Source organism: Homarus americanus, unplaced genomic scaffold, assembly GCF_018991925.1.
Source record: "Homarus americanus isolate GMGI-L3 unplaced genomic scaffold, GMGI_Hamer_2.0 scaffold8226, whole genome shotgun sequence".
NCBI classification, from domain to species: Eukaryota; Metazoa; Arthropoda; class Malacostraca; order Decapoda; family Nephropidae; genus Homarus; species Homarus americanus.
In genome coordinates, this window is record NW_024717620.1 from 2611582 (window position 1) to 2635206 (window position 23625).

Genomic DNA, 23625 nt, shown 5'->3' on the forward strand with positions numbered 1-23625 from the left:
TATATGTTTACAAATTTATGTTGCCAAGGATGCATTCAGCTTTTCTGCCGTTCTCTGGGTCTGTGTTCCCGCCTTGTGTGAGTATGGTTAAATTTTCACTTGACACTCAAACCCGGTTGGTGGGGTGTGGGCCACAGATGTTACCAGTCTGCCTTTGGGCTTTAGAATTTGTCATTCATCAGTACTGCAGCATTATAGAGATAATGTGTGTTTTGTTTTTGTTTTTTTTGCGGGATTAGCCAACCCGGGCACAGCTCAATGACCCACATCAGGGCCTGGGGGGCGAAAATATAATACAGTAATAATAATAAAAATAATAATAAAAATAAAAATAATAATAATAATAATAATAATAATAATAATAATAATAATAATAATAATAATAATAATAATAATAATAATAATAATAATAATAATAATAATAATAATAATAATAATAATAATAATAATAATAATAATAATAATAATAATAATAATAATAATAATAATAATAATAATAATAATAATAATAATAATGTAATAATAATGCAGGAGGTGGGCGCCTCGAACTGGCTAACTACGATACCGATAAGGGCAAATGGTTTCAGTCTCAATAAACAAAAATTTACAGATGCCAATGCTCTAAGGTACGGTAGGCCAGTGGAAGGTTTGCCCTCCCAATGGGTGTGTGGCTCTTCCTATGACGCCGATCACGCCATGGTGTGCAAGAAAGGGGGCTTCATATGCATGAGGAAGTGAGGCCTGCATGTTGGCCTGGCGAGTTATTGCTAGGCATCAACATACCTACAGTAGGTTAAAGCTGGGCGGCGCATTATAATGATTTATAATACATTATTCTCATGATATATTATTTATTATAATAGAATGTTAAGTGTTGCAAGTCATCCCATTTTGTAATTAGCATTAACAGGATTTGGTGTTGTGTCATTATTTTATTTTGTATCTTGAGGATTGTTTGTGTAATGACAGCAGTATACGAATGATTTAAGTGTTTAGGAAGGTTTGGAATTGTCACAATTAGGGTAAGATGCACCATTATTTCAGGTCAAAACCTATCGACAATAAATGGTTTGATGACATGCTGTTTTTTACTGACTGGTGAACGCCCGTGCGATCTGGGTATATGAATATCCTGTACCCCAAAATGCTTCACTCCTTGCTTAGTTTTTTGCCTACCAAATTATTTCCCATTTCTTATCCTCATTCTCTAGTGAGATCCTGTGGGGGCGGGTCTTATTCTCCTGCCTTTGTCCTAGGCTCCTCACAGGTTCAGAGCCTCTGTACAAATATTCTGAAACTTCATCTTATCGTATGTTTTCCTACTTTCAGCTTCTTCTTACTGATACAGTAGTTAACTGTGTGTGATTAGGTAAGACCAGTTCAATCATCTTCATACTCTTGTATTTCACTTGTTGTTTACAAGTAAGCAGCAGGGGCATTGTGCTTCACTGCCTTCCTTTCTTTAACGACAGTATAAAGTAAGGTACACTATCCATTTACAACTGGATGGACTGGAAATGCACAAGGATTGAACAGGTGACCTCTAGGGTAGAAGGTAAGTGCTGTATCCACTCGGCAGCCACAGTATTAGTTATAACATGCAAGAAAGCCATTTTTTCTAAAGAACAGTTTTTGTGATATAGTCCAGAATGAGACGTCTAGCTTTATACATAAGTATGTAAAAGCCGAACATTAATTCGGCAGGCCAACATACAGTCAATTAAAACATCAAATAATTACTTAAATACATAATATTAAATAACACTTACGAGATACTGTAAGCATCAACCAGACCATAGAGGTGAGGCTTCAACAGCAGCTTCTGAGCATCTGGGTTAATGTAGCCAGCATCAATAGTTACATTGGGTGCGGTCTTGATTCGTGTGGGAGTAATCACTTGGTCTACGATGTGAAGAACCTGGTAAATAGTTAACCAATATACTATATGTGAATCATGCATAAATTTTACATTTCATTTCTTAATTTCCTTTCATACATCTCACAGTAAGATGTAAAAGATGGCTTAACAATTTTGTTATTTCAAACTCTCCAAGTGTGAATTATGCTGTGCTATAAATCATAACATTTTCCAAGCCTATGGTTGACAATCAGATCTAAACCTCCAGTTTTAAAGTACATTACTGTATAGATGTGTATTATTAACACATTTAGTAAAGAATCTGCATAACTAGTTTGGTTATCAATGAAAAAGTTGCACATCCCAGCACTAATACAGTATATCAAATAGAAAAAAGGAAGTTACAGACAAATCAATTTACAGCACAATATAATACAATACAGTAAATATAGTACAGTACAGTACATAGAACATGTGGAGTGAGATACAGCACTGTATTAGGAAACAAAATCAGTTACAGACAACAATAATGCAGAAAAAATAATAAATGAATCAAAACAGAAATATGTGTGAGACTATTATGCAGTGAGTAGCCTATGTTAAGAGGTATTATGTGTACAGTACAGTGAGAGATGATTCAACTGTGGGGAATAAGATAAACTTTATGGTCCTCCTGTTGATGTCCTTCACTGGTTACTGAGGCCTCTTCACTACTACTAATTCATTAAAAGTTACAATTTTCTTCTAATTTGGTTATATAGTACAGTAATACAACTATTAAATCATACTAAGTATTCAGTGTTGTGCAAGACTTTTACTGTAGTACTGTAAAATTTAAGCCACATCTCAGGTTTTAACACATACAGTACTGTAGTTATCTCTAACATGGAAGCTAAACTTGATTGACTTGTACAGTAAAGTCTGATTTATCTTCGTGTACAGTAGTGTTAAGTACAGTAGCTCTTGCATCAGTTATAAATAAGTGAGACACCTTACAGTACAGTACAGTATGTGAGGTAACTAACCTGCTTGAGCCCCTCACGATTATGGGCAACATGGTTGGCAGCAATGATTTTGGCATTGTTGATGTAGTAGTTGTAATCCTCCCAGCCCTTGAGGGCAGATTTGCCCGAGGGCAGGCGGGACATGTAGACACGAGGATTGCCAGACAATTCAGTGTTCATCTCATCTGGCATCTCTTGCACCATGTACGGCAGGTTCACTGAAACAAATTTAAAATACCAAAATCTAGCCATGATGTCACTAGAATTATTTTTTTTTGGGATTAGCCCACCCAGGCAGAGGTCACTGACCAATATTGGGGTCTGGAGGCAAAAATAAATAAATTGAACCATAAATAAATAAATATAATTCAAATAAGTGTTAATGTATTAATTCTAGCTATCATTTTATGGCCATTTTCACGCTTATGTGTATTTATCATGATGACCTGATGACAAAACTGTCTTTTACAGTCTCTCGTCACATTTTTAATGTGAGGTAATTTCTTAAAACTGGCACTTCTCCCTTCCATATTCAGAACTGTGACCAAACCATCCCCTCAGCCTGCCTCTACACAATACTGCACTAATACAATACACTGCTCTCAACACCCAGCTGACCTCTTAGGGTAGCTCTGCACAGGGTCTCCTGTCTTTTCTGAATTTCGTTGTCACGTTGCAACTCATCACATTAAGATATTATTTCTTTATTATATTGAGCTAATAAAAACCTAACAAATGTATAGCAAGAAATTTAATTGAAGATATGAGCTTTGTGTACTACTGTGCCAGTATATGACCAAAATAATGATATTCTAATAATTAAATGGCACCCATCTTGGTTTTATGTCTTTTTGGACTTAAAGCAAAAAAGGAGAGGGTTATTCCTGCCTAATTTGTTACCGGCATCCTACCCATACGGTTACCTAAACCAAAAACAGCACACCAGCTGAAGTACTGTACAGTATGTTAGGGAGTAAAAAATGTTCATTAATTCAGAAAATTTGTACAGCTCCTCCCCGACTTACGACCTACTCGACTTACGTCCAACCGCACTTGCGACCTGCCTCAGTCGTACCAAAATTTGGTCAAATTACGTATTTTCGAGTCCCAAAGTCAGTACACTGACAAAATTTTCATCTGTAATTCACTTTAAAATGGCTGGCAAGCTTAAAAGTGAGTTGTTTTGTGGTGCTGAGAAGAAAAAGAGACCCCCATTTTCGATTTTCTATGTATTATTTAAGCATTTCCGACTTACGACCTGGATGTCGGTCCCTAACCCCGTCGTAAGTCGGGGAGCAGCTGTATATGCAAAATTAAGTGTAGCAGGAGTGTGTATAGTTTGGGCTGCCTGCATTCAGAATTCAGTAGAGGTGGACAGTAACAAATAAAATTACTTCATTTACAAAGCTCTAAAGACTTTTGAATAAATAAGATACTGTATCTGAAAGTACCGGAAACTCTTACTTTGTTACTTTGTTCTGAGCTTCCTAGTCATCTTTGTGTACAGTCTGTTGTACAGTACAGTAGCTCTTGCATCAGTTATAAATAAATGAAACACCTTACAGTACAGTACAGTACAATATTACATAGCTTTGTTGTTCCTAGCCCCATTGTGGCAACAAAAAGTAACACAAAATCTGGAAATTTGATTTTGTTATGGTTAAACTGAAGACTTGTGTAACATATAAACTGCACACACATAAAAAAATGAGTTACAGTATTATATGTTTCATGACAAAGAATATGTACAGGTGTGGACAAAAATTCCTGAACATATACTTTTTATTATATGTTATATCAGAATCACACAATAAAAAACATAAAAAACATTCCTTAATAATAAAAATCGGAGCAAATATGTTAAAATTACAATCTCCTTCACCTAAAGATGCCAGATAGTGTCCAGGCAATTTTAACCTTAACTGTACACAGGGCTGCCTAATTTATCTCAAAGGTTACGGGCATGACACTCGTTGTGAATAGCGGAGCAATTTCTCCCACAAGAAATACAGCCATTAGATTTTAACTCTTGTTTTACTCAATATATATAGAACATAAAATAAAAAAAGAAACAAGGGCATAATATCAAATAAACATCAATAACAAATAAATATAAATAACAAACACTCTGAGTTTATTAGGCGTATATGTTTACAAGTAAAGTATACAGGGGTACTTTACATGTTGAGTGTGTGAGTGTTTGAATGTTTATGTGCGTAGGTGTGTAACGTAAGTTTTAAACGTAGACTGTTAATTTATCTCTAATGTGCTTGCTGAAGTTGGCATTAGGGGAGAAGGTGAAGGTTTACTGGGGTGAGAGGAGGCCAGGGTCGTCAGCCACCTCACTCTCCTCACTGCCAGGGTCGTCAGCCACCTCACTCTCTCACTGCCAGGGTCGTCAGCCACCTCACTCTCCTCACTGCCGGGGTCGTCAGCCACCTCACTCCACTGCCAGGTCGTCAGCCACCCTCCCACTGCCAGGGTCGTCAGCCACCCTCACCTCACTGCCAGGGTCATCCAGCCACCTCACTCTCCTCACTGCCAGGGTCATCAGCCACCTCCTCTCCTCACTGCCAGTCAGCCAGCAGCCACTCCCACTCACTGCCAGGGTCAGTCAGCCACCTCACTCTCCTCCAGGGTCAGTCACTGCCAGGGGTCAGTTTCAGCCACCTCACTCTCCTCACTGCCAGGGGTCAGTCCACCCTGCCTCCTCACTTCATCAGGACTGCCAGGGTCACAGCCACCTCCTCTCCTCACTGCAGGGTCGTCAGCCACCTCACTCTCCTCAGCCCCAGCCACCTCACTCTCCTCACTGCCAGGGGTCATCAGCCACCTCACTCTCCTCACTGCCAGGGTCATCAGCCACCTCACCTCCTCACCAGGGTCACAGCCACCTCACTCTCCTCACTGCAGGGTCATCAGCTCACTGGGGTCTCCTCCTCCTCACTGGGGGTCATCACCTCTCTCCTCACTGCCAGGGTCGTCAGCCACCTCACCTCCTCACTGCCAGGGCGTCAGCTCACCGTCAGCCACCTCACTCTCCTCACTGCCAGGGTCGTCAGCCACCTCACTCTCCTCACTGCCAGGGTCGTCAGCCACCCACTCTCCTCACTGCCAGGTCGTCAGCCACCCACCTCACTGCCAGGGTCGTCAGCCACCTCACTCTCCCACTGCCAGGGTCATCAGCCACCACACCTCCTCACTGCCAGGGTCGTCAGCCACCTCACTCTCCTCCTGCCAGGTCAGTCAGCCACCTCACTCTCCTCACTGCCAGGGTCGTCAGCCACCTCACTCTCTCACTGCCAGGGCCTCAGCCACCTCACTCTCCTCACTGCCAGGGTCGTCAGTGCCAGGGTCAGCCACGTCATCACTCTCCCTCACTGCCAGGGTCGTCGCCACTCCTCTCCTCAGGGTCATCAGCCAGGCAGTCGTCAGCCACCTCACTCTCCCACTCAGGGTCGTCAGCCACCTCTCCTCACTGCCAGGGTCGTCAGCCACCTCTCTCACTGCCAGGGTCATCAGCCACCTCACTCTCCTCCTGCCAGGGTCGTCAGCCACCTCCTCTCACCGCCAGGGTCGTCAGCCACCTCACTCCCCTCACTGCCAGGTCGTCAGCCACCTCACTCCTCCACTGCCAGGGTCATCAAACACCTCCTCTCCTCACTGCCAGGGTCGTCAGTCAGGGTCAGCCTCACTCTCCTCACTGCCAGGGTCACCTCACTCTCCTCACTGCCAGGGTCATCAGCCACCTCTCCCTCACTGCCAGGGTCGTCAGCCACCTCACTCTGCCAGGGTCAGGGTCAGCTTCTCCTCACTGCCAGGGTCATCAGCCACCTCCTCCTCACTGTCCAGCCACCTCACTCTCCTCACTGCCAGGGTCGTCAGCCACCTCCTCTCCTCACTGCCAGGGTCGTCAGCCACCCACTCTCCTCACTGCCAGGGCCACCTCCTCACTGCCAGGTCATCAGTCATCAGCCACCTCACTCTCCTCACTGCCAGGGGGTCCAGCCACCACTCCTCCTCTCCTCAGCCAGCTCATCAGCCACTGCCCTCACTCTCCTCACTGCCAGGGTCATCAGCCACCTCACTCTCCTCACTGTCAGGCCACGTCAGGCTCACTGCCAGGGTCGTCAGCCACCACTCACTGCCAGGGTCGTCAGCCACCTCACTCTCCTCACTGCCAGGGTCAGTCACTGCCATCAGCCACCTCACTCTCCCTCACTGCCAGGGTCGTCAGCCACCTCACTCTCCTCACTGCCAGGGTCGTCAGCCACCCACTCTCCTCACTGCCAGGGTCGCCACCTCACTCTCCTCACTGCCCATCAGCCACCTCACTCTCCTCACTGCCAGGGTCGTCAGCCACCCACACTCTCTCACTGCCACGTCAGTCATCAGCCACCTCACTCTCCCACAGGTCTCAGCCACTCTCCTCCTGCCAGGGGTCAGTCCAGCCACCTCACTCTCCTCACTGCCAGGTGTCCAGCTCACAGGGTCGTCTCTCACTGCCAAGGTCGTCAGCCACCTCACTCTCCTCACTGCCAGGGTCAGTGCCAGGGTCAGCCACCTCACTCCTCACTGCCAGGTCTCAGCCACCTCACTCTCTCACTGCCAGGTCAGCTCACAGGTCGTCAGCCACCTCACCTCCTCACTGCCCGTTCACTCTCTCACTGCCAGGGTCGTCAGTCATCACTGCCATCCACCTCACTCTCCTCACTGCCAAGGTCGTCAGCCACCTCACTCTCCTCACTGCCAGGGTCGTCAGCCACCTACTGTATCGCTGTCAACTTGCACTGAGAGCTGTTGTTCTCCACTGCCTTCTGTTGAATCATGCGTTGCGATAAAGGTGTTTTAAGGCGCTGGGTCTGGTCGTCGATCCACGTGCTCAACATCCGCTCCATACTCTCTATCTCAGCATCACGGAACCTCGTCACCTTCGTAGCCGTCAGTGGTGTTGCAGACCCGGCCATCTCTTTGATCTCATCAGCACTTTTGACTATCAAATGCACCGTAGAGGGAGCCAAGCCGTGCACGCGCCCAATCACTGACGTTCCTTTTCCGTGTTCATGTCTTTTTACGATATCCAATTTCACGTCCAACGCAACTGCCACACGTGATCTCTTAGCAACATTGCTGGGAGTTTTAGTAGCTGGTCGCTTAGGTATTGCGAGAGCACACAAAACACAACTGCGAGATCACACAAAACACACGCCAGCACGTGTGAGACTGAGGCAAGCGGGAGTGTATGGCGGAGGAATACGTACACACGCTGTCCTCCGCTACGGTTGAGGCGCGAGGATCAAAATTTTTGCCCGTAAGAATTTGCGAATAAACGGGGCAACCATTGTGAATAGTGGAAATGGGTAACAATAAATTTATTGCAGATAAACAGGGTTACGAATACCAAGGTTATGAATAACGGGGTTTGCTTGTATACAGTAATACAGTGCAGTTGAGTCTGAATTTACGCGGTTTTCATTTACGCGTTTGGCCATTTACGCGGTGCCTTGCCAGAATTGAGATGCTTGATTTAAGTGGTAAATTTACTCATTTACGCAGAGAGCAACTGGCGGTCCTGCAGCGCCGCGCCATTTTTGGATTCAAACCTCCCGCCATGTTTGGGTCAGCAGCGCGAGTAGGTTGCGCAGTGTATGTCTCTGTTGCGTTATCGGTGACGTCATATGACGTATCGGACTGTAATTGGGCCACGCATCCTTACCTCCCTCCGCCGCTAGCTGTGATTGGTTTAATGTAATATGACGTGCATGCCTGTTAGAACTTTTATTTCCATTGAAGAAATATCAGCACCAAGCTTTAAAGCATTCAATGATCGTTTAACACTTCTTGTGGGAGGAAATGCTTCAGGTGACATGAAATTAAAGCCCCTACTTGTGTATCACTCTGAAAATCCAAAGGCTCTCAAGACTATGCCAAGTCTAATCTACCTGTGATTTGGCATTCCAATAAGAAGGCTTGGATGACTATGACCCTTTTCCAAGACTGGTTCACTAACTATTTTTGCCCTGCTGTAGAAAGATATAATGCCAGGCATAACATATCTAATAAGGCATTGCTCCTCTTAGACAATGCACCAAGCCACCCAGTAAATTTAAATGCTCTTTCTGATAATGTGAGAGTGGAGTACATCTCCAAGAACACAACTTCCTTGCTCCAGCCAATGGATCAAGGAGTGAAAGCTAACTTTAAGGGATATTATCTAAGAAAAACTTTTTTGCAGCTCATAAAAGCAATTGATGGGGAGGATAAACCTACAATTAGGGACTTCTGGAAAAAGTTCAACATCTTGGATGCTGTGGATAGTATAGCCGAGTCATGGGATGAAGTGAAAACCTCATCTATGAATGGTTCATGGAAAAACATGTGGCCAGAGTGTGTCCATGAATTTAAAGGTTTTTCACAAGCTGAAAGTCTACAGCAAGTTCAACAAGACATTGTGACACTTGCAAATAATGTAGACTTTGAAGAAGTCATAGAAAATGGTGTGGTTGAGTTGCTGGAGTCCCATAGAGAAGATTTGACTAATGAAGATCTGATGATGTTGGAACAAGAGCGAGCTGCAGGACAAGAAGAGGATATAGAACCTCCACCCACCCCACTTCAGTTGACAACAAAGGATATGTCTAACGGGTTTGCACTAATACAGGAAGGTCTGCAAATCTTTTCTGATAACGACCCCAATAGTACAGCGGCATAGCCAAACAATTGTGCATTTTATGATGAAAGCATTAACTTTGGCACAGATATAGAGTAATACATGGTGAATATTTTCAAATATGGAACCACTAGAAACTCAACCTCTGTGGGCGCCATATTGAATTTCAAGATGGCCGCCGTTCAGGATACGCTAAACTACGTATTTCTGTTTTTTACATTTGCATATTTCATTCCAATGCATCAATATACATAATCCGGGTTACGAAAATCATTTGTGATAGTTTTCGAAGTTTATTACAATGAAAAAGACAAGTAAAAGCATTACACTGGAAAATTAAAGTACAAATTTTCCGAACTCCCAAAACTTAAAAAAAATTCTGAACATTCGGCTATTGAGGCCGAATCTCTGTAGATATTTGGCCTTAACAGCCACCTTCACATGCACAAAGTCCAGTGCATTTAAGTGCAGCTTTTTTGCACCTACACTTGCCACCGCAGTGTTTTCTGCAACCGCAAGAGATGAGCTCGTGGCATGACTTTGACACGCCAGAGAGTGTGGTCCAGAGTGGTTCCAGCTCATCACCCGACTTCATCCAACCCCAGTCACATGGTGATGGCAGACTGAGACTGACAAACGCTATTGCGGCCTGTCCCCAGATATGTCCAGCGTGTTAAGCAGCTCTCTTTATGTGCTGCTCCAGAGCTGCTCGTGTTGGTGGGAGATCCTCCAGTGATCTTCATTTTCTTGAAAACAGTTTCTTTCTCAGCACGTTCACGTCACAGCATGTGCTCGTACGGTCATAGAGCAACACGGTGAATCTCTCCAGTGTCGACAGGACACCATCAGGCAGCTCACTTGGGGTGGAAGCCAGACTGAGGAAGGCGGTTGTCACTTCCGGAAATGCATTCCATGTGGCCCAGGCTGCCTTCTTGCTATGACCTGCAAAGGCAGATACCGTGTCGCAGCCCATTATTGCGTGAAACACTGGAAGAGCTCTCGACTTCTCAGGTCCCAGGGCCTTTGCAATCTGATGTGCTGCTATGTAACGTCGATTCTTTCCTGTGCCAAAAGTAAGCCATAGTTCATCTAGTACCTCACTCCATTCATTCGCTAGAGCAACTGCAAGGATGACAACGTCTGTACCGACGGTACGAATGAGTATTCGCCGATGACCACATTCCAAGGCATCAGCTGCATGAACCATCATCCTAGTGTCGGCCTCTTCGTGGTTGCATGGTGCCAAGTTGGCAGTGTCCTTCCGGGGTGGAACAGTGAGTACCTGTTTCTTGTCTGTGACAACCAGCTGTTTACTTTCTTTGACAACCAACTGCATAACCTGTTCTGACAGGAAACTGAAGACTTCCTCTTTGTTGTCACTGTTGCTGAGAAAGTTTTGCCAGTTGCTAGGTAGAGGACCAGAGGCAGTGACGCGCCTTCGAATGCCCTTGCCACGGTTACATCTTACTGTTGCTTTTAGGCTCCCAGATTTCAGGTAGCAATCCCATACCAGGTCAAGTCGAGATCGATATTCGAGCTGTGATTCAATATAGGGAATGAATACAGCTGTGCTGTATTCTTGAAATGCCCTACTGCCTCCTGGCTTGAACATTTCCACAACGGCAGGTCCATCGAGTATAGTTGAGGTGACATGTGGAGTGTCAGTGATCTCGTCAGCAAGCTGTTCAAGGGGTGTGAGTAAGTCGGCCTTCTTGCTGAAGCGGAGTTTCCCATTACTGGGGAGTGCTGGTGGATAGGCCCGGTTTTCATGCCTGAAGAATTCGTCCAAATCACCCTCTCTTGTTTGACAGGTTATGTAGAGCCTGGAGAAGAGTCCACAGTCGTCTTTTGCAAAGCCTAGTTGCTGCTTACTCCTAGTTGGAGACTTGGATTTCACAGAACTGTATAGTGTTAGCTTGTAGAGCTTATTAGTGTCACCAATAGGCTTAGACTTGTCTTCAAGGCGTTCTCTTACATATGAATGGAATTGTTCTCGTCCAAGCTTGACAACATTTTGCACACTCTTCACAGCTTCTGGACACAAAACTTCCTTTGTATGAAGAACCATTAGGTCAGCACTTTCTTCTTCAAATGGGTTTCCCATTTCTTCCATGACAAGTGAAAGTGCTTTCACACCCTGAAGAAACTTGTCCTGCGTCGTGTTGGTTTGTTCATGATGGTGGATGTTAGCCTTGGTTTGCTCAGCTTTCTGCGATGATTCAAATTCAGCAATGACCCGTGCTACTTCTGGACCTGCAACCATCCACCGTCGAAGTGCACTAGGGTTTCCAGTCAATCCGACTGCACCACCATCACCTTTGATGCAGACATTGTTCTGCTCATGGGCCTGGTCTAGTGCCATTGCAGAAAAACGGCGGGCTGTCTTTTTTGCTGTGAAATGTCCAGCTTGAAACTTTGCAGCCACATCAGGATGCTTGTCCGAGAGCTCTATTATGTCCTTCAGGTGGACTGGAACCCACCGAGAATAATGAGTATGATCCAAGGCGAAGAACCACTGACACAGTTCAGCCAGAGCATCCATGTATAGCGAGAAGTTTGATTCTCGTAGTGATCTAACAAACATAAAGATACTCTGCTCTAGGTTGAGGGTGGTTGCCCAGTACTGAAACTGGGGACAACATTCAGCCCTTTGATGACACCAGACACCAAACTCTAGGGGCTCATGACCATCACTTTGGGCATTTTCAGTGTATTTGCCATAAGCCTTGTGCTGTAGGATGTTCAGGGTTGCTGCTGTTATCTGATGGCCTCGCCTGGTGCGTGTGACGTGAGCAGCCTTTAGGAAAGAGTTTGCAGTTCCTTGGCTGGCAACATCGGCTTGCACCAGGGTTTCTGCCCACCCGCTGCCCTGCAACCAACTGCCTGCCTTCCTTAGAGCCGCCATTTCAATGTGGAGACCGGCCAGAATCATAATAAATTTCTCTTCGCCATAATTTTCGGGCCAATTCCACTGAATCTGTTTGGCTATTGCAAACAATGGTTGGTCCAAGATGATTACTGGGGTTTGACCATTTCTTTCTTCCTATAGCCTATTATTTCCCTGTGCTTCGCAGTATTAGATGGTCTCACAGGACTAAGACAGTAACGTGGTGAAACCTGAATTTTTTTCCTGGATCTGCCCCTGATTTATAGCGGCCACTCAAATCCAGTATCGAGTGGTTCCATATCTGAAAATGTTCATATACCATTACTCCATCGCTGTGCCAAATTTGGTGCTTTCATCATTAAATGCACAATTGTTATAAAAATTTTAGCTATTCCGCTCCACTACAACCGTGAAAGGAACATCAAGGTTGCAAGAGCAGTTAACAATGCCCTCAGTTCCTACACTGAGCTGTACAAGAAGTGCCGTAAACATCAAACAAATTTGGATGAGTTATTCACCCTCAGAGCAAAGCCTAAAGCAGATGATGATTTACAGGGCAGGGCAGAAGAGAGTAGTGCCCCTCCCTCTCCCTCCCAATAACTCCCTTTGCACCACCTATCCTCACACAGCAGTCAACATCTTTTGTGGGGAGTACAGTACAATATTTGTATTTAAACCAACTGTATTTCTCTTCATATTACATGTATATCATAAATTATTTAATATATGTGCTTATAAATGTTTATTTTCATTCATAAAAGTGCTTGAAATACTTTTTGGGGGCCGAAAAATATTTCTTAGGAACGCAACTCCAGTTTTATAATGGAATTCAATGGGAAATGAGGTTTTGCATTACGGAATTTCGTGATACGGTCAATTTTCCATAGACGCAACCCTTCCGTAACGCGGGAGATGCCTGTATAAGAATGTTGAGGGTAAGCAGCAAGGGAGAGCAGGCGAGTGAATCAGCATTACCTGCACCTAGTTTGTTAAGTCCAGTATTGGCAGTACTGTACATAATTTGTCTTAAAAAAAAAATCATTGCAATGGTTCTTCTTCTCCAAGTACTGTATACTTGGGTACTTCATAAACTTGTATGGGGTATTTGTACTTTACATGGGTAAGTTTTCTCAGAGTATCAACTTTTACAGAATTCAAGTAACTTCTCCAGTACTTCACCCACCACAAGACTTCAGTAAACAGTACAAAAGAAAGTCTTAAGGATAAAATATAAGCATTCTGAATTTAAAGTCAGATTTCATCATACAAAAATCTGTTGGTTATTCAGAAGTGGACTCTGTGTAGCGACATATAACTGGGTCACAGCTCACCATGGTCCCCAGAGGACTCCACTGTGACAGGACAGTTACTTGCGGTTTGCATGACAGTAAAGCCAATATCGGAATGATGCAGTTATCGACACATGTAACTAGTCGTTATACAAGACCAGTAGGGGAGAGGTTGGTCCCTGGTGTCACACACATAAACAACAGGTGTTCACGGACAGAGCTACGGCGTCCCACTGATTTATTTCTTAAGTGAAGTAAGCAATCACAGTCAAAACAAACATGGCATATGGGAGCCAAAAATATTGAATGAGGCGTGTGTCACTGAAGGGTCAATGTATATTCCTGGAGAACGTTTACATAACACAGCAAAAAATAGCTATAATAAAGCCTAATTATTCATCTTTAAACAAAAAGATTATGTGCAATTATATTTACTTTAGTGTAATGTATTTCCTTGTAAGGATGTGGGTACAGATATGAGATGTCAGAATTTCAAAATCGGCTGTCTTCAGGTACTGTAATGTACTTTGTAATTGTGCTGTGCTGTCTGGTGAACGAAATACCTGTAGTTCGTGTGTGTGTGTGTGTGTGTGTGTGTGTGTGTGTGTGTGTGTGTGTGTGTGTGTGTGTGTGTGTGTCACTTAACAAATAGTAAACGTAATGCTGGCAGGCAACTGAAAAGGTATAAGGATAGTCTTAAGACAAACCTGAAAAAGTGTCAAATCGACCCCCTCACCTGGCAGACGATTACTCCACACCGTGACGCTTGGGGGAGCACCACACAAGAAGGTGTCAATACTTTCGAGTTAGCCTGACTGCATACCGAGGCAGACAAGCGCCAACCCCGGTAATAAGCTGCCGCCGCCCCTCCCGCACTAGATGTGGCCTCCCACATGAACAACATCTGTGGACGGCGCTGCTGGTCCCTTATCGGCCTCTTTAGTCACCTCATAACTCACCAACCTAGGTGTCATCCCTAATAACTCATATCATTGTATCATAGCTGGTTGATCGTCATACTCGATTCCGAGTGACAGCAAAGTACTAGTGGTGTGTGTATGAAAAAAAAATAAATAAATAAATAAATACACACACACACACACACACACACACACACACACACACACACACACACACACACACACACACACACACACACACACACACACACACACACACAGTGCTTAGGGAACCCTCCAAGAGCCAAAAGGCTATAAACTTCATTGTGTTTAAAATTAGTGTCTTACTAATCTTGGTAACTTGACCAGATCGAGAAAACCTGTATGTTTATTATGTGTCTAATTTTTCACATTGGCTACAGCACGCGGCTGCTACCCACAGTATATACACCACCCGACATCATCCATCACCAGGGAAGAACCAAGATACCTCAGCCTCTCAGCGTGTCTCCCCAGCGGCAGTGTATCACGTAGCGCCGTGCCGGGAGCCTCTGGGAACACGTAATGATGTTATCGATTACCTTTGTCTTTGACAGTCTATAACGAACCCATTCCGGGTCAAACCATCCCCTGCAGAGGCTCATTAGCTCACTCCAGGACCACATGAGCTGACGGTTCCATGACAAAACCCCAACAGGGTTGTCATTTGTCAACACTAACCTAACCTAACCTAACCTAAGCTAAGCTTAAAAGTGTTTTATTTTATATTTTATATATGAGACTGGGGTTTTGTCCGTTGGGGTTTTATCCGGTCACCGGACTGACACACACACACACACACACACACACACACACACTTCATCCTTGACCACTGAAGTGTCAAGACGTACCTGGCGCTCCTGTCGGAGCAGCCAGGTCAACTGTTATGTTGGCCCATACCAACCCCCTCCCCTGAACCCTCCTCCCCACCGGAATATCAATAAGTTCTCGCCAGAAGTTACAATTTCATTTAGGAAAGGAATGGAACCAGTGTTGAATAGAGGTGAACAGTGCTTAAGTCAGTGAGAACAACTCAACAGTAACAGCAGAGTCGTTCCCAAGTTAACCTTCAGACAGTGAGGTCCCAGGTACCCAGTGATAACTGCCCCGAGACCCAACAACAACCAGTGGTGTATTAATACGTCCACGATAGGAAGGCCTGGGACCACACCTCACTCATATAACACCATCTGTGAGGGAATTACTACATCACGTCAGGTCCTTCATAACACCATCTGTGAGGGAATTGCTACACCACGTCAGGCCCCTCAAAACTCCATCTGTGAGGGAATTACTACACCACGTGAGGTCCCTCATAACACCATCTGTGAGGGAATTACTACACCACGTGAGGTCCCTCATAACACCATCTGTGAGGGAATTACTACACCACGTCAGGCCCCTCATAACACCATCTGTCAAGGAATTACTACACCACGTCAGGTCCCTCATAACACCATCTGTGAGGGAATTACTATACCACGTGATGCCCCTCATAACACCATCTGGGAGGGAATTACTACATCACGTCAGGTCCCTCATAACACCATCTGTGAGGGAATTACTATACCACGTGATGCCCCTCATAACACCATCTGGGAGGGAATTACTACACCACGTCAGGCCCCTCATAACACCATCTGTCAAGGAATTACTACACCACGTCAGGTCCCTCATAACACTATCTGTGAGGGAATTACTATACCACGTGATGCCCCTCATAACACCATCTGTCAAGGAATTACTACACCACGTGAGGTCCCTCATAACACCATCTGTGAGGGAATTACTACACCACGTGAGGCCCCTCATAACACCATCTGCGAGGGAATTACTACACCACGCCAGGTCCCTCATAACACCATCTGAGGGAACTACTACACCACGTGAGTTCCTCCTAACACCATCTGTGAGGGAGTTACTACACTACGGGTTTGCTGTTCAACACCTACATTACTCTGTATGTTCACTGTATGTTCCTTCACCTTTCTCTAATGAAGGCTTTTGTTAAACCACCAATGTATGTAATAAGTCATTTATGTCCAATGTATATTTTCAGTCTTCAGACTGCAGAACTTTTTCAATAAACCGTTAATTATTATTATTATTATTATTATTATTATACACACACACACACACACACACCATGCAAACACACACACACACACACACACACACACACACACACACACACACACACACACACACACACACACACACACACACACACACACACACACACACACACACACACACACACACACACACACACACACACACACACATGTATTGGCCCATGTTTCATAAACATAAGAATTATATAAATGGGTTAATTACATTTGATTTATATACTGATTCACCCCCTGTAACTTTCCACTGGCTATTAGGTGACATGTTCAATGCACGTGATAAGGTGCGCCCACGGGAAGCTGCGTCATACTATGCTGAGTAAAGGCATAAAGTAGCCGGCTCCTGGCCACCTGAAGCGAGCAGTAGCTTGATATCCTTGACTAGAGGAAGACGTTATTTGAGAGCCGCAGTGGATGGCTCCGTCTTCCCTCGAGGGAGGACGACGCGTCTATTCCGTTCTCCCTCGATGGGTCACTACTCAAAGTCTCACTCCCAAACTTACATCGAACGGACGTTGATTCACATCTATTTACAGACACCGTCCTTTCTCATCACACTCATAAATAGTGGAACTTACGGTTGATCTACACTCAGGAATTATACAAATAATACTTTTTAATAAAAGAAGAAATTTCAATTGGGTTTCGTTACTAAAGCCCAATATAATATACATGAACCAACCTGGTTAACATTGGAATTAACCAGCCGGTTCACACACCAGGACCACACAAACTGATACACACACACACACACACACACACACACACACACACATCTTTGACCACCGGAGGGTCAAAACCTATCTGGCGCCCACTTCTACTGCGGCAGCTGCCCCCGGCTCTCTCCTCACCACAGAGACATCAACATATCCCATCAAAAGTGACAATTTAATTTCGGAAAGAAGAGGGATCAGCGTTGAACAGTGATGAACAGTGTTTAAGTCAGTGAATTCAGCACTAGACAGTACCAGTGAGAGCCGTGACCCACCAGTGAGATAAGCACCACTGGGAACCAACCACCATCTTCTGACCAGGTGGTGTTAATCAGTCCACCCTGAGAACAACAGGGGGTCGGCTTTATACCTGATCATAAGATAACACACCACCACCTAGCAGAGAGTGAGGTACTGTGACACCACCCCACACCACACGGTGTCCCCATGACCACGTGAGGTCCTTCATATCAACACCTATGGTCGAGTTACTACACCATGTGAGCACCACACCACACCACACGGTGTCCTCATGACCACGTGAGGTCCTTCATATCAACACCTATGGTCGAGTTACTACACCATGTGAGCACCACACCACGCGGTGTCTCCATGACCATGTGAGGTCCTTCATGTCAAGACCTATGGTCGAGTCACTGCACCACGTGGCCTACGTGACCTCACAGTATGGCAAGAGACCAGCCCGGGCCATCAACAGTAAACAATAATAATTTTTATGTTCAATTCATGTTCCTTCTCCTTTTAGTAATAAAAACTTTTGTTAAATGACCCACCCACCCCAAGTCTTGTGTGTAATAAGTCATTTTCTTTAATGTATATTTTCAGCCTTCAGGCTGCTGATCTTTTCAATAAACCGTTAATTATTATTATTATTATTACATACATACACACCAAGACTTCTTGTGTACTAGGCTACCTAACATAAAGCTAGTAGTTCTAAAGGTGTAGGAACAGTACAGTATAGCATCACTGTAATATCAACTCTGTAATCTGTAACCTAATATATCCAATTAGCAGAGGAAGTAGTTATAGGAATATTATAATAGGTCAGAACCACCAGAGACTGACTAGGCCACTTAACAACAATATGTCCCTCACTCCCGCCACCCCACCAAGAAGCTTTGTTCAGTACTACAAAAATCCATACAATTTTATATCGCGTATAATCCCCATTGGATCCACTCTTGTATACCCCCCAACTTCCCTATTCCTGTTATGACATGGTGGTGTACAGTATACTGTTCCTGGCATGACATGGTGGTGTACAGTATACTGTTCCTGGCATGACATGGTGGTGTACAGTATACTGTTCCTGGCATGACATGGTGGTGTACAGTATACTGTTCCTGGCATGACATGGTGGTGTACAGTATACTGTTCCTGGCACGACATGGTGGTGTACAGTATACTGTTCCTGGCACGACATGGTGGTGTACAGTATACTGTTCCTGACATGACATGGTGGGGTACAGTATACTGTTCCTGGCATGACATGGTGACCTTGTTCTCCCTGTGGGCAAGACATCAGTGTAACAGTCGGTTAGAGACGGTATAATAGTTATGTAGCCACGAAGACTAAATATTTTGTACCAAACTACAAGTTTCAAGTATCGAGTCATTCTGTAGTGAGACAACACATCACTTTACTGGCCAAGAGTAATTACAAACCTTTAATGCTCAAAGGAAGTCAAGGATTGTGTACTCACTAGCACGGCCAAACTACCACAGGGGAGAAGGGGTGAAAACTGAACGTAAATGAGTATGGCGCTGAGAAACACAAAGGCGACCAAACGCTCTAGGTAAAGGGTGTCTGAGATATAATTATGAGAAGCAGTAAGGTGAGAAAGTCATGATAGAAAATATAGTGGAAGTGGAGGGAGAACTAGCACTTACCAACACCACCGTCACTCAGCCTCGCCTCGGGGGTCCTGGCCGTCTTTTGAGGCCCATCTTACCTCATTTACGTAAATTGGTATTACAGCAATATCTTGAGACAGCTGCGAGGCCCCGGCGTGACACATCTCCTACCACAGAGGTTTACTGTATATGGTGGCCCCACAACAAACAACACTGTGGGCTTGACGAGACAGTTTGACGACTTCCCTGACCTAGATACAGCACACATTGCTTCTATAAATATTGCCGACACTTTACGGTACAAAATAATAAAAAATTCTCCTAAAGTCTTGACATTTTTTTTACAGTGACGTGCACAGTTGACTGACAATAATGGGGACAGTTTACAGACAGTGATGTAGACAGTTTACAGACAGTGATGTGGACAGTTTACAGAGGCGTACACAACAGACTGACAGTGGCAGGCATAGTTAACTGTTTATAGATACGAGGCGATGGAAAAAACACGCCAATTTATCGAAAAACAAATAAGGAAAAAGGATGCAGTGTATTTTGTAGTGACTTATAGTGAGAAATAAAACGTATTAAATAATTTACACTGGTAACACATTAGAGGTAGGTAGGGGTAGGCAGGTTACACACCCAAGTGGTACTGAATCAGGTTGAAGTCCTTGGGCCCGTCATACTTGCTGAGGGCGTCGTTGGTGGGGATGAAGGCGGTGTATGCCTGTCGCCCTATCAAGTTGAGCAGCAGTGAGTCGTCCTGGAAGATCCGCGCCACCTATCAAGGAAAACACACCTCTTAGTACACTCACGCCTCACCTATAATCTTGCAGCTCTACTCACATGTTATACGAGCTTGTTGGAGTTATAGGCTATTTATAATGCCTTAGTTGTTGTAGATGTGAATGAATAATACAACCCTATGTAATACAACCTTCTTAATAATAATAATAATAATAATAATAATAATAATAATAATAATAATAATAATAATAATAATAATAGCAATTGTGTGGTTAAACATAAAGTATATATGCCTAACAATTATAGACTGGAAATATATATAATTAGCGATTCGCTCCACACACACACACAGTACAAACACTTATTCGAATTACAGAGTTGTGTATAAACATAATTGTATTAGTAAAAGTCCGTTGGACATACACATATACATGTTAGTAATTTAAATACCTGTCTGAATATATGCTCATGTGTGTTGGGTGTAGGTGTGTGTGTGTGTGTGGGGTGGGAGGAACTCACCAGCCAGGTATGGTAGGTTTTTCTCCCCACCAGGGGGGTCTCGGATATCGGGGAGCAGCCGGCCACCCACCTCCTCCACCCTCACACACCCACCTCCTCCACCCTCACACACCCACCTCCTCCACCCTCACACATTGGTATGCGTGGCTCCATGGTACACTCAATCACTCATCCTACTACATTTGGTAACCGAACATCTTATTAATTACGCCGAAATAAATACACATTATACTACTTATGTTAAACTAAATACCATAGTAAATGAATGTTCCAATACCTATGGTCCGTGGTTTCATACTGTGCGTCCAATAATGTACTAAAATATACACAATTAATTAGATCTATAACATACGACTGTCTAACTTTTTCAATTAATTGTATAGTAAATACTAATCACCGATTGTGATGTAAATGTAAATATTAATTAAAACAAACTTAACACACGGCGTCACAGGTATATTAAGAGACAGTCTGCTTGGCACTGTACTTGACCGCCTTCACTTCTTCAAACGTAAAGTTAGGTACCCATTCACAGTTGGGTGACTGGATGGGGTTCCCTGGGGCGAGAACTAGCCGCCGCACTTCAGCCAAAAACTCAAGTAGCGTTAAAAGGTGTTACATTATAGGTCGGTGTGTGTGTGTAGTTTTGGACTGTATGATCATGAGTATCTGAGAAAAGTTGGGTCATATTTCTCCCTCACAAGTGCCGGGGTATAATACTATGTTGAGGGTAAACAGTTAACTATATTAGAGGGAGGCTGTTTACTATACACACTACGTCTTCTCCCATAACCCAAATCTCATGTATTCTACCACTGACACTCAAGCAATTCTGAGTATATTCAAAATTACTGCAGCTTGTGTACGTGGAATTCTGTGTATCATCGACCAACACCAAGAACATTTTAATACACTTATTACGCAAAGACACAAATTAAATCTACTTCCAGTTGGGTAAATGAAGATGGTAGTGTAGTGGACGTCTCCCCTACAACTGCCTACAACTGCGTAGCCACTGCCACCACACGGCACCTCCACGCATTCCGACGTGCCGTTGCCTAGCAACGAAACTATTCACCGGCGACTTTCTGGGTTTTCCCAACATGACTCATAGCGGCTGCTGCTGGGTATATAAGCTCTGTCTCTCCATTGAGAATTCATTCTGACCATTCTTCTTGAACAAGCAACATCTCCTCCTCCGCCGCTGCCTGGCAGCCCTCGCATCTCCTCGCCTGCCTGGCGGTCCTCGCTCCCGCCAGCGAGCATGGCGACCCACCAGCTGTCCTTCTCTGAGCTTCCTCACCAACCAACTCTCATTCTGGCCCATCTTCCTGAACACGCAACACCTCCTCCAGCAAGCTCCTAGCTATCCAGCATTCATTCAACCAGGAGGCCAGCAACAGGCAACATCTTCTCTTACAAAGCTCCTGCACATCTACCTCCTTCAACACGCTACTCACCGAACGTCTTCTACTGAGCAGCTCCCCACCACACGGCATCTCCAGCACCAGACTGTCTATCATATAACTTATATATTATACAAGAAAACCACATTAGAGTTTCCTTCCATCCTGAGTGCTAGACAACATTAATATCTCGATACCCCTACAGTAGACATGATGATAGTGGTGGTGGTGATCTCGACAAACACAGACGTAAACTATTCGTCCTGAACGACCATACAGTAAAATAAAAGTACCAGTTTTTTAACACTATTTCTCCATCTTGGATAAAGACTCATCAAACATGTCTATGAAAATGGTTTGTCAATATCTTCCGTTTGTTATAATTTCCGACGGTTTAAAGATTCATACAGCGTTAGGAGCATCGGGCGAATCTTCGGTGTTGACGACCAAACACACCGAAATATATACATTATTTTCTGTGATCAAAACGACATTAACTGACCATGGATAAAAGTATTCATACCTCTGCGTATGAGCTCTTGAGCACGGATAATAGAGCTCAGTTACGGTTAGGAGGCTGAGAAAGACGGAGGTTGACGGGTAGGGGTGGATAAACGTCAGCTTAGAGACGGGTGGCGGGCGAGTTGTGGCTGGCTGGACTGCACCACACCCTGTGATGATAGCTATTGTTGCCCATTCTCAAATCTATCTATCTATCTCTGTCTTTCTGCCTATATATTTATCCATGTCTAAGGAGAATTAAACTAACTGTGTGTGGCAGACTAAATGTAGAGTGACGGGGAAGATCTACGTATAAGGTGTAAATAGCCATAATATTTACCTGTTGGCATCTCTCTACAACACACTCAGTATATCAAGTTATGTAGAATTCTTAATAGTTATTATTTTCCTCGTAACTCAGGTCAGAGAACACATCTATCACAGTTTGGTCGCCATAATTATATGAATTAGGTGTCCTTTCGCCACTAAACAGCTCATTAGTCGTGCAGGCGGTTGGTCTGTTCTCTGCTATGAACTTTTATTGTCCAGGAGGAAAGTGGAGTATCTGGAGCAAAACCTGTGATGTTTAGGAGCGAGTCACACTGGGTAACACTTCCCACGTGTGTCCGATACAGGACTCGAACCCATGACATAACAAGTTCCCACTGTACCTCTAACAGGGTCAGGTATTCCTCACATTTCTAGTTGATGATACAGTACCAGGATACAGTTTTACTCCATACAGTATACAGTATATCCTATTATAGCACGTGAAGGAGTGAGCGCGAGGCAGTAGTGAAGCACACTTATGGGAAGCCTAGTATGTACAGGGGGGGGGGGTCACCTTAAGATTACGCACCCCAGCTTATTTCTTCTGAAGATTAACCACAGTAACGCTACCTGGTGGACGGTTAGGTTAATCTTCAGGTGAAATAAGCTGGGGTGATCTGTACAGGGGCCTCAAGTACAACGAACAGACGTCACAAACAATATTATGAACAATACAACCATACATCACCAGACATTATTTAACATAAGCTGCCCTCTTTGTTGACTCAGGAGAACAATAGTACCTTTTTTCTTCAG

The 23625-nt window shown here is 44.2% G+C and overlaps 3 protein-coding genes across 3 annotated transcripts in view; 1 reads left to right on the forward strand and 2 right to left on the reverse strand.

The window, feature by feature from the left end:
- The window catches only part of LOC121858947 (fasciclin-1-like), a 109546-nt gene that overhangs the window by 75176 nt on the left and 10745 nt on the right, over window positions 1-23625 (reverse strand). Inside the window, exons 2-4 of the mRNA XM_042355602.1 lie at window positions 20009-20147; window positions 2884-3080; window positions 1770-1918 (exon numbers count right to left, since the gene is read on the reverse strand). Of these exons, the coding sequence (XP_042211536.1) occupies window positions 1770-1918; window positions 2884-3066 (332 nt within the window). The 5' untranslated portion in view covers window positions 3067-3080; window positions 20009-20147. The remainder of the gene's footprint in view (window positions 1-1769; window positions 1919-2883; window positions 3081-20008; window positions 20148-23625) is intronic.
- LOC121858964 (CENPB DNA-binding domain-containing protein 1-like) lies at window positions 7629-8354 on the reverse strand. Its single transcript, XM_042355622.1, has 2 exons — window positions 8305-8354; window positions 7629-8046 (listed from the first exon to the last, which is right to left on the reverse strand). Exons 1-2 carry the CDS (start codon window positions 8352-8354, stop codon window positions 7629-7631), a joined length of 468 nt encoding a protein of 155 aa, XP_042211556.1.
- On the forward strand, window positions 8843-9574 carry LOC121858965 (tigger transposable element-derived protein 1-like). The gene has a single exon (XM_042355623.1). The coding sequence runs from the start codon at window positions 8843-8845 to the stop codon at window positions 9572-9574; it is 732 nt and encodes a 243-aa protein (XP_042211557.1).

What these genes read in the sequence shown, in the direction of transcription:
- LOC121858964 (XM_042355622.1), bottom strand. Translation starts at nt 8,354, where the DNA reads ATGGCCAAACGCGTAAATGAAAACCGCGTAAATTCAGACTCAACTGCA. An exon ending in AATTCAGACTCAACTGCACT is followed by an intron (nt 8,047 to 8,304) that starts GTATTACTGTAT and finishes GTGATCTCGCAG; the next exon opens with TTGTGTTTTGTGTGCTCTCG.
- LOC121858965 (XM_042355623.1), top strand. Translation starts at nt 8,843, where the DNA reads ATGACCCTTTTCCAAGACTGGTTCACTAACTATTTTTGCCCTGCTGTA.